Source organism: Lynx canadensis, chromosome E1 (genome assembly GCF_007474595.2).
Source record: "Lynx canadensis isolate LIC74 chromosome E1, mLynCan4.pri.v2, whole genome shotgun sequence".
NCBI lineage: Eukaryota > Metazoa > Chordata > Mammalia > Carnivora > Felidae > Lynx > Lynx canadensis.
The window spans coordinates 28,193,780-28,208,268 of NC_044316.2; the positions used below are offsets into that span (position 1 = coordinate 28,193,780).

At 42.9% G+C, this 14,489-nt stretch overlaps 2 protein-coding genes across 2 annotated transcripts; both read right to left on the reverse strand.

The window, feature by feature from the left end:
* Nucleotides 1-864: 864 nt before the first annotated feature.
* LOC115501463 (olfactory receptor 4D2) lies at nt 865-2,384 on the reverse strand. Its single transcript, XM_030296546.1, has one exon. It carries the CDS (start codon nt 2,382-2,384, stop codon nt 1,449-1,451), a length of 936 nt encoding a protein of 311 aa, XP_030152406.1. The 3' UTR covers nt 865-1,448.
* An 8,786-nt stretch (nt 2,385-11,170) lies between these two features.
* LOC115501462 (olfactory receptor 4D2-like) lies at nt 11,171-14,178 on the reverse strand. The gene has a single exon (XM_032591214.1). The coding sequence runs from the start codon at nt 13,813-13,815 to the stop codon at nt 12,880-12,882; it is 936 nt and encodes a 311-aa protein (XP_032447105.1). The 5' UTR covers nt 13,816-14,178; the 3' UTR covers nt 11,171-12,879.
* Between the last annotated feature and the right edge of the window lie 311 nt (nt 14,179-14,489).

Sequence of the window (14,489 nt, forward strand, 5' to 3'; positions counted from 1 at the left end):
ATGGAACCTGAGACACTGAGCTAGTTGATTGCAGAAAGCAGAATGGGAAAGTCAGGTTTTCAGGCTGAGGCTCCCATCTGAGCCATATATAAGGTGACCACATTAGGAGGGAGGGAGGGAAAAGAGAGACCAGCTGTGTCAGTCCTGACAGCTTCTTATACCCACAATATGCAACTTCAGAGAGAACTTTAAACCTCCTCTTTTTATTGAAAGTTGTCGGGGTTGCAACCCCTTGCAACTCTAACCATAACCTATTTCTTCTCTTCAACTCTGTCTAACAACCTGACCCCAAAGCCCCAGTGTGATAGTGAAGGAAAGATATGATGGGTGCATGGCAATGAGGTTTAGGAAGAGAGGAAGCAAGGAACACCAGTGAACTGGGGATGGAGGGAAAGCCCAGATGGATGTAAAGACTGAACTGGCAGAAATCAATGCAGGGAGGTAGAGAAGGAAAAAGGGATGGGGTTAAAGAGAAACAGAGAGCCAGCAAACTGTTACAGAGCACTGTCTATGCATAAAGTACTGCAGCAGGCCCCAAATGTATCTTTACAAAAATGAACGAATGGATCTTCCCATTCCTGTTTGCAAGAAGTGTTGAGTCTGAAAATGGGGTTTAATGGGTAGATGGCAGGCTCTGATGGTAGTCAGAGTCGTGCAGACACGCCCCTGAATTTATACTCACTCGTGAGCATGTTGCATGGCCCTCTGGAGTTCAGCTCCCACCCTCTCCATGCCTCCCTCACCACACTAAGGAATCGCCACCAAACACTTCCAAAACACCGCTCAACCCATGAAAAAATATATGTCAGGAATAATCATAACAATGACAATAACCCTCACATAGGTTCTAAGTAAAGTTGATAAAATATTCTTATACACGTTTTGGATCTTATAACAAATCTGTGAGATTATTGGGACAGATATTACTTTATGCCAGTTTGGTGAGGAGGAATCCATGAGTTCAAGAGAGGCCAGGTAGCTCATCCAAGGTCAGCAGTCTGGTAACATATGGGTCCAGGGCTCCCAAGCTAAGGCTATGTCTTCAAGGTCTGTGCTTTCTCTAACACTCTGGACACAGGTCAAAAGGGGTGCTGGGAAGAGAAGTCAAAACACATAAACTAGAAGTGCCTTCGCTGGGGGAAATGCCCTCATCACAAGAGGAAGCGACCCCCCAAGAAGGGGGAAAGAAGGGTGTAGCTTTCCAGAGTCATGAGAACACTTCTCAACGAGCAGGGGTTTTAGAAACCTGGCACAAACCTTAGCCACCAAAGGGGACTTTTCCCTTTTTCCCAAAAATCTGAGTCAGTTGCTTAGTTTCAAAACTCACTCACTTCTATGATGACCTCCACAACATATGCACAAGCTATGAAGACAGCCAGCAGACACAGTAGCTTTCCCTCCATTTTACAAATGGAAAACAAAGCCAGAGAGAAGTGACCCACTCATTGTCACTCCCTTTTACAAACCAGCCGGCGCCTCCCTAGTCTCTTCACTGCTGCCTGCACCTCCTGGTTCCTCAGGGTGTAGATCATGGGGTTGAGCATGGGGGTCATGACCGTGTGGCTGATGGACACAGCCTTGTCCATGGAGAAGGGGGTGAAGGGCCGGGCATAGAGGTAAATGCTTGGAATGAAAACCATAGACACCACGACGATGTGGGTGGTGCAAGTGGAAGCTGCCTTCCTCCTCGCCTGCCCAGAGTGGGACCTCAGCATCACCAGGATGACTGAGTAGGAGGTCAGGAGGAGAAAGAACCAGATGACATCCAGCAGCCCACTGTTGGAGATCATGAGGAACTCCAGGAGGGTGGTGTCAGTGCAGGCAAGTCTCAGCACTTGTGGGACATCACAGTAGAAGTTATCTAGGACGTTGGGGCCACAGAAAGGCAACGGGAGCATCAGAGCCAGTTGGGCAATGGAATGGACGAATCCTCCTATCCAGCTAGCCACCACAAGTCCCACACAGAGCTGTGTGTTCATGATGGTCACATAGTGGAGGGGTCGGGAGATGGCAACAAGGCGGTCATAGGCCATGACTGAGAGGAAGAAGACCATGGCGCCTCCCAGAAAGTGGAAGAAGAAGATCTGGGCCATGCAACCCTGGTAGGAGATGGTCTTCTTCTCAGAGAGGAAGTCCACCAGCATCTTTGGGGCAGTGACAGAGGAGAAACAGAGGTCTAAGACAGCCAGATTTCGGAGCAGAAAGTACATGGGTGTGTGGAGCCGTGTGTCTGAGGTCACCGTGACCATGATGAGGAGGTTTCCCATGACAGTGGTGGTGTAGACAAACAGGAACACCAGAAACAGGAAAAGCTGGAGCTCTCGAGTCTGTGAGAGTCCCAGGAAGACAAATTCTGATACCCACGTGAGGTTCCCTTGTTCCATGGCAATTTTCTCCATACACCTGGAGGAACCACAGGAACCACAGGATGCATGAAGTTACCACTTGTCTATTTAGTGCTCTGGAGCTCAGAACTGAGTTGTCCAGGTCTATATGATGGGCATTGCATGTGTAGCCCATATCACTAGGTGCTGATGAAATGGGCTTATCTCTAGAGAGTTTACAGGTTGGTGCTGTAATATACATTCATAAGATATCTTAATGTCATCCAGAGACATATCAACCTGCCTTTCATAGACAGTGGTAGGGAGACAGTTGGAGTCCAACAGAATATCAGTCAAATATCAAGTCTTCCATTTCCTTAAGATTTGACTTTGATTAAGTTTACTTAATCTCTCTAGGTCTATCTCATTATCTGAAAGTTAGGAATAAAAATACCTTATGGCCTCTTCAGATGGCTGAAGTAGAATGATACATACAAAGTTTCTAGAATAGTGCCTGGAAATAAATGGTAATCACTCTCTGTGTAGCCTCCTCCTCTAAAGACATCCTTCCTTCTTCCCATCTCAAATACATTTTTCTTTAGTCACTTTTCACACAATATTGAACACGTCATCATGTTAATGAACTTTTTATATTGTCTGTTTTTCCTCCACAATTCAACCATGTCATCTTACAGACAGATGGTCTCAATTTCACAATATATTTGTGTCCCTCAGTCCCCATCCTCGCTCACAGTTGGTACTTAATAAGTGCCAGATGTTGCCTGCTGGGTGGGTGAGTAGGGTATGCAGGTTCGTGCAGAGGAGCCCAAGGAGGAGCCCATGGAGACATGATTGAACACCTGGGATATCTGGTCTCCCCCACCCCCTAGCATAGGTGTTCCCTTACTTGGTGAGGCTCCCCAGAACATATGTGGACACAAGAGGCAGAGGGATAAGGGACTTTCATGACATCAAGTAATAGGTGACGAATATATTGTTTGAAGAAGACTCCGCTCTTCTGAAAGGACAGCAATTTCAGAAGAGGGTACTGAATCCAGAGGTAGAGGAAAAAGGAAAATATTACAGGAATAAAAAAAAGGAAATCGATGAAGAATTAAGGGTAGATGAAGAGAAAGGGCGAGAGAGGAACAGAGCAGGTGAAGGAAGGGGAAATAGGAAGGCAGTGGGCGGGGGAGGGAACAGGGCCAAAGCTGGAGAAGGTGATGGAGGTGGAGAGGTCAACGGAAACAGGGTTGGGGGGCCTCAGTCTCCCATCCTCTCTCACCTGCCTGTGCAATCCAGTATCTATTAGAGAGCTTTCTCTTTGAATTGCTTACATCCATTTGCTTTCCCTCAAGTCCACCTTCCACACAGTACTGCTCACTAGCATTCCTTAGGAGGCACACTGAATACTTTTTGTAGATCATGTCAGAGGGGAAATACATACCTGCATATGCGCACATACCATCCACTCAGCATGTCATATGAGCTGTCAAAATGAAGCCTCCTTCTGCCTTCCTAATCAGTATCTCTGCATCTGACGAACCACTGTCTCTTTAATGGATTGTAGTTTCTCAAACATGCCACATATTTGCTTATTTCCATGTTTGTTTCCTAGAATCCTGTTCCCCACCTTCTCAGCCTTAGAAACTACCCACTCAGACATCACCTTCTCTGCCACTTATTTCACCAACTCTCCCCTGCAGAACTACTATTTCTCAGCTTCTTATAATATTTTTTAAAATACCTCGGTTATAGGTTTATCATCACTCATTTGTTCCATCTTCTGTCAACCAAGTACATTATAATTTCAATATCTCAGTAACCCTAGAACTTGGAACAACAACTCTGATATGGTACGTGCTCAATAAATGTTGTCAAATTAATGTCTCAAGTAGGCAACTGATTATGTGGAGAAGTTTTGAGTGATTTTACTTATCCCCTGCCTGTACCTCCTAAGGCCCCCTCTACGCCCGGTTGCTAAAATGACTAGGTTTTACATGCAACCCAAAGCCACTGTTTTAACAGCACATTCCCCCTGAATTACTTCCTGAGGCTCTCCTCATGCTTTAGACTTAGCTACCGTCAAGTCTATGTCACCTGTTTATTCTGCCCACCCTCTAGCAGGTGTTTTCAAGAACCCAAATACTGCTGACCTATTGGTAGGTGAGGAAACCCTCAGTCTCTCACCTTTCCTCAGCCCAGAATGGGAGAAGAGAGTTCAGGTCTTACATCTTTCTGGGGGGGGGGGGGTTCTTTCCATGTCCCTTTGCAGCTTCCTGGTGCCGGCCCATACCCCCATGCACCCTCATGGGTGTGACCCTGGGGAAGAGGGCATAATCTCAGGGAGAAACTATTGGGCTTAGGAAGTAGAGCTGGAATGATTCCCACTGGGGACAAGGGAGCAATGGGAGTTGTTAAAAAGTTGCTAAGTCTCTCAAAAACACTAGTTGAGAGGTCTGCCTTGAGGGCAAAAACAAAAACAAAAACAAAAACCCTACCAAAGACATTGAAAATTGTAGAGATTCATGAAATACAGAATTAGGAGGACGGAGTCTCTGCAAAAGAATTAACATGTCTGAGACTTTTGGAAGGACCTGTTTCATAGAGCAGTGGTTCACACACTCGAGCATGCATTAGAATCACCTGCAGGGCGCACTGAAACTCAGCCCTCACAGAGTGTCTGAGTAGGTCTTGTGGGTGCCTGAGAACTGGCATTTCTGACAAGCTTTCAGATGATTCTGATGCTGCTTCTCTGGGGCCGCAGTCTGAGAACGACTTACCTCAGGTTTGTCAGCACGTGGACAGTTCTCCCTCACAGCATCACCAACACGACCAGTTTGATATATTAAAAAAATTTTTTTATTTGATATTTATCTTAAAAATAATTTTAATTGATCTTAACTTGGGCAATTCATAGGTGGAAAAATGTTTGTATACCGCCTTGGAAACTGAAACCCTGTAAACTTTGTGGAGTTCTTTTTGCCAACCAGACCACAAAGTTGATTCCCCATCCATATCCAATTCTATTGGGCCTTCTATAAAATTCTAGTACTCTTTATTACTCAGTAAGATCTTTCCTTTCATACAAGGACTAGTACAGGAAGTGCATATATTTTCTTATTATGATGAACTGGTCAGAATTGGAATTGCCTGGCTTCCTAAATTTGGTGCACTATGGAAACTTTGATTTCTTAGATAGAATCTCTCTGTTCCACATGAGGTTTCCAAGTTGGTCTGAGTTCTTTCAGTACAAATATTTATACTTAATAAAATGAAGTCCCTCTGGCATATAGAAACACTATGCAAAGCTTTGGTTTCTTCCAACATACAAGAGCTACAAACTTAAAAAGCTAATTCTTCCCAAAATTTAGAGCTATACTCCATTTTAAAATCCAGCTGCTTGTAAAAATAGCCTGTGTTAATGCTGGAAAAGGGAATAGCCTTTATCAATCTCATTAACTATCAGATGTCACTAAGTATAAGATAATTCACAGTAACTAATTAAATCACCTAGATTAAATCCTTATGATTCTGATTTACCTCTCAGTGAGAAAGCCCATGTATGTTCTAGTTTATATATTTCTCCTCTCAAAGCACATAAATGTCTGTAAAATGTCTCCTAAACCACATGTCAACCCCAAAGTTGATTCCTCCGTGTGAGATTATGGATGATTTATCTGTTTTAAAATTGATTACACTGTGGCTTATTGCTTTGGAGTTTTGTAGCTGGCCTATTTTGAAAATTCGGTAAATGTTTGTTAGCACAAGTGGAAGTTATCCTTGAAGAGCAGGAGAGCACAGAGAGCATGTCTGGGTCCACCTCTCTGCCCAGTGCTGGGGACACAAATATAAGGCATAGAGTTTGCTTTCAACGAACTCACAGTCAAGTGGGGAAAACAGACTCAGAAACACATAAATGTACTCACATCAAGGAGGAAACAGCTCTATCAGGGAAGGACTCAAAGGTTAAAGGACTGAGCACCTAGCCATGCCTGGGAGAGAAGGGAAAGCTTCCCAGGGGAGGGGACATTTGAACAAAGGGATGGTTCATGCATGTAGGCAGAAGTGTGTTTCTGGCAGGAAGAACAGAGGCCTAGAGATGAAATGGCACAGCATCTACTCCAGGAACCCCGAGCACCTCAGCAAGGCCAGAGCACAGGGCAAATGGTGGGGGATGAGGGAGGAGAGGAGGCAGGGATCAGACTCTGGAGAGCTTGGAAGAACCAGGTTAATGAATTTAGATTTATCCATCAGGATATGAGAAGCCAGTGGAGAGCATGATGCAGGAGAGTGACCTATAGATGAAGGCCTCCACAGCCACAGGGGGAAGGAGATGAGAGGGTGGATGGAACAGACATGGGGGAGCTGTTCCTCCATTTCTTCCCCCCCCATCTTGTTTCAGCAAAGACTTAACCAGGGCAGTAAGGGCCTGTAACTTTGCCTGTGTCCTCGACTCATCCCATCCCAGCTTCAAAACCCTTAAAGATGTGAGGAGAGTGAAGAGAAGAGAGGAGAAAGGAAAGGAGATGGGAGATATGAAAAGAAGGAGGAGGGGGCATCTGGGTGACTTTGGCTCAGCTCATGATCTTGTGGTTGGTGATTTCAAGCCCCGCATCGGTCTCTGTGCTGACAGCTCAGAGCCTGGAGCCTGCTTTGGATTCTGTGTCTCCCTCTTTCTCTGACCCTCCCCCACTGCACTCTGTCTTTCCGGTAAACATAAATAAACATTAAAAATTTTTTTTAATTAAAAAAATTTAAAAAAACAAAAACAAAAGAAAAGGAGGAGAGAAAAAGGTGATTCAGAAAAATCAGGAGTCAAAGCCAATGAGCCAGGTGGGACCATGGCCCAATGATATCAAGACACCACCTCAGTGACTCTGTGATGCTCTTGGCCTTTCCCTCATGAGCCAAGATGGACTCCATGGCTTCAATCATCACGTGTGTCCTCACACACTCTCATTCAAAGGCTAGAGGGAAGCAAAGGGGTGTGGGACAGTTTATTTTTCCTCCTACATCTCTGGCCTTTAATCATGGAGGAAAAATCTTTCCCAAAAGCTCTCTGGCAAACACACTTTTTGTAGTATTTGTCATTCCTGGATCACATGAACATGTGAGCGCTCCTAGCTTTAAAGTGTTCTGGCAAAGTGAACACCTATGAGAGGGACAAGCAAGGGAGAAGTAGCTGGGGATGACTATTGGGTAGGCACCCAGGAGCAATGCTATATTCATATAAAGCACCTAGGAACAGGAATGAACATAATGGGCCAGAGGCAAAAGGATCTTGACAATGATGCAAAGTCTCTCTTACATAAGAAAATTCGTAATAGCAGAGGTCACAAACTCAGAAGTGAGTAATGTACTTGAGAGAGGGATGTCAGGTAGGAATCTTTCTATACTAAGAGGTACTGAGGCTCATCACCCCACTGCAAAATTCTCGCATCTAAGCCAAAGACAGAAAATCAAGATTTTTTTTTCCTTTGGAGAAAAAGCTCTGGAAAAATAGACCTTTATGTGTTGTCACTTGGGGGTTCTTCAGGGGTCCTACCTGAACCCCTGAAGTGAAATCTACACTATACATAGAGGTACCAATTAGCATTGTATTGCCTTACTCTTAAATGCAGATAATCGAAGATCACCAGGAGTTTAAGGAAGACCACCAACAGAAAGGGCAAACACAAAATAAATAGAAAAATAAATGATAAGAAAAAAGAAATGGCCTGGGAAGTAGAAGAAAACTTTTTTTTAATCTCCAGTTTATATAATTAGCATCCTTTGAGGGAAGCAAGAAGGTAGAGTAGCCATAACATAAGAACAGGATGGCATGGACAAAAGTCACAGAACAAAGAAGAGTTCTTGGAAATTAAAATATGTTGACAGGAATGAAAACTGTAATAGCAGAATTTGAAAATAGAGTTGAGAAAATCCCTTCTGAATGTAGAATAAAAACATATTTTGAATGGGGTGTCCATAGGATGTGACCCAGTATGGGCTGTCAGAGCCTGGGCGTCCCCTCCTGGGACCTGCCCATTGTGGGTGTTAAAGCAAGGTGAGGAGGACATCACTCAGTGCAAGGAATCAAAGCTTCGAAGGGATGAGGTGCGTGTTCATGCAGGGGTTCAGTCTGACACCAGGATTTGGAGACCAAGCAGGGCGAGGAGGATGTCCACATGGGGGACATTGTGAGGTGAGATTTTTGGAGCATGAGTAGTGTAAGAAACTGGCTGAGTTGGGGGGCTGGCCTGCAGTGTGATACCAAAGCCCAAGTGCAGTAAGGAAATGGATCTGGTATGGGCAGTGGGTTGTATAGAGGGAGATAAATTAAATAAGTTAGTAAATTAAGGATAGAGTGATGGCAGAGTGGGGAACTCCCAGGACTCATCCCTCCAAAGAAGCATTGAAAAGATGTATATACCAAAGAATAGAATTGAGAGTCCAGGAACAAATTCATACATTTATAGTCAATTGATTTATTTTTTATATTTATTTATTTATTTATTTATTTTACAGTCAATTGATTTTCAAAGAACTCTTCAATGGGGGAAAATAGTCTCTTCAATGAATGGCACGAGGACAAGTGGATATCCACACAAAAAAGAGTAAAGTTGGATTGCTACCTTAAACCATATACAAAAATTAACTCGAGGGGCACCTGGGTGGCTCAGTAGGTTAAGCGTCTGACTCTTGATTCAGCTCAGGTCATAATCTCACAGTTCATGAGTTCAAGCCCTGCATCAGCTCCATGCTGACAGTGTGGGGACTGCTTGGGATTCTCTCTCTCCCTCTCTCTCTGCCCCTTTCTGGCTCATGCTCGTGCTCCCTCTCTCTCAAAAATAAATGAATAAACTTAAAAAAATAATTCAAAAAAGACCTAAATATAAGAGCTAAAGTTATAAAACTCCTAGGAAACTAGAGTAAATCTTCATGACCCTGGCTAAATCAGTGAGCACTCCCAGCACCCAGATAGTGACCCGTAAACACCATTCTTCACCAAAATTGCTTTTGGCAGGACTGTTTAGAGAAATACTTGATTCCAGAGCCAGAACAGGAAAATATAAGATAAGCGTGTGCATGACACTGTGCCAGAAAGTAAGGATGTGCTTGAAAAACCACCTTGAAGAGACTCCAACTGGCCAACTCTGGGACAAATTAGTAATAGATTATAACTCAATTGATTAAAAAAAAAAAGGAAAATACAAGTCCACACAGATAGAAATAAACAAAAGAATAAACTGCAAGTTTGATAAAGAACCAGATATTGACATAGTTTCAAAGTACCTCCTCACAAAATATTTACTATTTTTCAAGAGAAAATGATAACAAAGATGAGAATCCTAACAAACACCTCCTCAGTCAAGTAATCGAAGTGATAGGGCATTAGTAATGAGACAAAGCAACATCAATCGCACCTCATAACATGCAATAAGAACACACAGCATGGCTTCTGGGATGTCCTTGAAAGAGTGACCAAAATGCATCACCTGAAGCTAATCACCCGAAATATCAGCCAAATCCAAATTAAAGGACATTCTACAGAATCACTGGCCTGTAATCTTTGAAAGTGCCAAGATAACCAAATTCAAGAAGCTCTTCCAGATTCGAGATGTCTAAAAAGACACAACAACTAAATGCAACATGTGATTTGGATCCAGCTTCTCTTTCTAGATGACTTTACTGTGATATTTGGCAAAACTTGAATAGAGGCTGAAAACTGGATTCTAGCAACATATTGTTACTGCAACAGTGTTGATGACTGTGTGGCAGTATCATAGGAAAACATCTTTGCAGAAAATGCATGTTCAAGTATTAAGGAATGGTGAGCATCAGATTGGCTACTGATCCTCAAGCCTTCAGGAAAAAACAGTCCTTCTACTACACTTGAAACTTTTCTATAAATCTCAGATTTTTCAAGAAGTTAAAATTTGTTTAAGATAAAAGAAATATGTAGAATATCTTTCTGTCCTCTGGGTAAGAAGCAATTTTTTTTTAAATTAGACATCAATGAGTTCATATTGAAATGAAAGACTAATATATCCAACTACATTAAAATTAACACCACAGACAGAGACGAATCACAAACTGGGAGAAGGTATTGTATATAACATAACCAACAATTGGTCAGTAATCAAATTATGTGAGAATTCCCACATTCACTAGAAAAAGTTAAGAGAAAAATTAATGAAAGGCATTCACAGGAAAAGTGAAAGCAATAAAAACATGGAAAGAACCATTAGGGAGGAGAGAAATGCAAATGATTACAGATTACAGAGAAAATATTTTTTACCCATGAAACTGGCAAAAATTAAGATGTCTCAGAATATCAACTGCTAGGAGGATGTGAATTGGTGGGAACACTTAGACACCGCTTATGGACGTGTAATTTGGTACAACAGTTTTGGAAAACAATTTGGCACCGTTTTGTAAAGTTTTATCTTTGAAGATCTTAAAACCTAGCATTTCCATCTCTCTCTCTCTCTCTCTCTCTCTCTCTCTCTCTCTCTCTTTCACTCTCTCTCACTCTCCTTTTATAGAAAGAGCAAGAGTGGAGGAGAGGGGCAGAGGAAGAGAAAGAATCCTAAGCAGGCTCCACACTCAACTCAGGGCCCAACACAGGGCCTGATCCCAGAACCCTGGGATCATGACCTGAGCTGAAATCTAAAGTCAGGACGCTCAACCGACTGAGCCACCCAGGCGTCCCAGCAATTCTATTTCAAGGTATAGCCCATAGCTCCTCAACATGGCAACTGGAGACAAATAAGGCAATATTCAAAATAGCACTGTTTTCAATAGCAAAACAAACAAACAAACAAACAAACCTGGAAACAACCCAGATAAGCTTAAAAATATAATGTTGAGTGTAAAAAGAAGTAAATCCAAGAATATTATGTCCAGTAGGATATTTTCAGAAAGCTCAAAATAAAACAAAACAGAATCAGTATATTTACTGATTATGTAAAAACGTGATAAAAGTGTTTTTGTAAGCAATAGGATGGCAAATGCAAAATTCAAGAAGAGAGTTTCATTAGGGAGGGAGAGAGTGAATGTGAGGCAGAGGACCCTGTGGGTAGGTGTAAGTTACTGGTAACTTCTATTTCTTAAATCAAGTAGTCTTTCTAGGAGCTCTCATAATGCTATAATGTTCTAGAACTTACATGTATTTTACACATAATCCTTTGTTTGTAACAATTATTATTCTACACTGAAAATGTAATGCAGAAATAATCTGAACATTCATGATATTTTCAAATTTGAAAATAAAATAAAATCATCAAAAAAAGACTGGAAGAAAAAATATTTACATGGTTTGCCCAATGTTTTCTCACATGATTTTTTATTTGATTCTTATAATAAATTTGGGAGGTTTGGAGGTCATATATTGATTTAAGCAAATTTATTGAAGAAGAAGTCATGAGGCCAAGAGAGGTCAAGTGGTTCATCCCAGGTCATCATCAGTTTGGTAAGTTATGGGTTAGAGATTTTCATTTAAAGCTTAACCTCTAAGTCTTGTGCTATTTCCACCAATCCAGACTCACACCAAAACACAGTATTGGAAAAAGGGGTCAAAATAAAGAAAATACAATGCTCTTATGGAGAAATGGTGTCATAATAACAGGAAACTGTCCACCAAGAAGGCAGAAATGTGTGAGAGTGTGGCTTTCCAGAATGTTCCTATGAGAATATATCTTACTGTCATAGAAGAGTTCAAATCATCCATCACAAATAAAAATAAGAATATTTCCTTGAAGACATGCCCCTGAATTTATGCTCACTCTCTGTTCTCTGTTTCATTCATGGGCATGCTGCATGGCCCTCTGAAGTTCAGCTCCCACCCTCTCCATGCCTCCCTCACCACACTAAGGAATCACCACCAAACACTTCCAAAACACCGCTCAACCCATGAAAAAATATATGTCAGGAATAATCATAACAATGACAATAACCCTCACATAGGATCTATGTAAGATTGATAAAATATTCTTATACACGTTTTGGATCTTATAACAAATCTGTGAGATTATTGGGACAGATATTACTTTATGCCAGTTTGGTGAGGAGGAATCCATGAGTTCAAGAGAGGCCAGGTAGCTCATCCAAGGTCAGCAGTCTGGTAACATATGGGTCCAGGGCTCCCAAGCTAAGGCTATGTCTTCAAGGTCTGTGCTTTCTCTAACACTCTGGACACAGGTCAAAAGGGGTGCTGGGAAGAGAAGTCAAAACACATAAACTAGAAGTGCCTTCGCTGGGGGAAATGCCCTCATCACAAGAGGAAGCGACCCCCCAAGAAGGGGGAAAGAAGGGTGTAGCTTTCCAGAGTCATGAGAACACTTCTCAACGAGCAGGGGTTTTAGAAACCTGGCACAAACCTTAGCCACCAAAGGGGACTTTTCCCTTTTTCCCAAAAATCTGAGTCAGTTGCTTAGTTTCAAAACTCACTCACTTCTATGATGACCTCCACAACATATGCACAAGCTATGAAGACAGCCAGCAGACACAGTAGCTTTCCCTCCATTTTACAAATGGAAAACAAAGCCAGAGAGAAGTGACCCACTCATTGTCACTCCCTTTTACAAACCAGCCGGCGCCTCCCTAGTCTCTTCACTGCTGCCTGCACCTCCTGGTTCCTCAGGGTGTAGATCATGGGGTTGAGCATGGGGGTCATGACCGTGTGGCTGATGGACACAGCCTTGTCCATGGAGAAGGGGGTGAAGGGCCGGGCATAGAGGTAAATGCTTGGAATGAAAACCATAGACACCACGACGATGTGGGTGGTGCAAGTGGAAGCTGCCTTCCTCCTCGCCTGCCCAGAGTGGGACCTCAGCATCACCAGGATGACTGAGTAGGAGGTCAGGAGGAGAAAGAACCAGATGACATCCAGCAGCCCACTGTTGGAGATCATGAGGAACTCCAGGAGGGTGGTGTCAGTGCAGGCAAGTCTCAGCACTTGTGGAACATCACAGTAGAAGTTATCCAGGACGTTGGGGCCACAGAAAGGCAATGGGAGCATCAGAGCCAGTTGGGCAATGGAATGGACGAAACCTACCATCCAGGCTGTCACCACTAGTGCCACACAGAGCTGTGTGTTCATGATGGTCACATAGTGGAGGGGTCGGGAGATGGCAACAAGGCGGTCATAGGCCATGACTGAGAGGAAGAAGACCATGGCGCCTCCCAGAAAGTGGAAGAAGAAGATCTGGGCCATGCAACCCTGGTAGGAGATGGTCTTCTTCTCAGAGAGGAAGTCCACCAGCATCTTTGGGGCAGTGACAGAGGAGAAACAGAGGTCTAAGACAGCCAGATTTCGGAGCAGAAAGTACATGGGTGTGTGGAGCCGTGTGTCTGAGGTCACCGTGACCATGATGAGGAGGTTTCCCACGACAGTGGTGGTGTAGACAATCAGGAATACCAGAAACAGAAAAAGCTGGAGCTCTCGAGTCTGTGAGAACCCCAGGAAGACAAATTCTGATACGCACGTGAGATTCCCTGGTTCCATGGCGTCTCATCCATACACCTAAAGAAAATGAACCATAGGTATACATGCATGAAGTCACTTTTAGTGCTCAGGGCTCAGAGTTTTCCAGCTCCAGATGATGGAGCCTCATATGTAGACCATATCACTAGGTGCTGATGAAATTGGCTTGTCTGTGGAGAGTTTACAAGTTGGTGCTGTCATATGCATTCGTGACATATCTTTAAAGCCATCCAGAGACATATGCAACCTGTCTTTCAAAGATTCCATGTGATACAATGGTAGAGAGATAGGTGGAGTCCAACAGAACATCAGTAAAATTTCAGGGCTTCTGCCTCCTTGAGATTTGACCTTGATTAAGCTACTTCATCTCTCTGGGTCTCAGTTTCCATATCTGCAATATAGGAATTAAAACATCATCTTTATAGAATTGTCTAGGGGATTAAATAAAATAACACATGAAGTTCCTGGAACAGTGCTAGAAATAAATCACTCTGGCAATCACTCTTTTCTGGGTAGTTTCCTCCTCTAAATACATCCTCCCTTCTGCCAGTGTCAATACATTTTTCTAGCAATCATTTTTCATGCAACATTTAACCCATCCTCATTTTAATGGACTGTTCCTGTGTCTATGTTTTTCCTCTGTAATTTAACTGAAAACTCCCAGAGGCAGAAACACAGATCTTTATTTCTGCCCC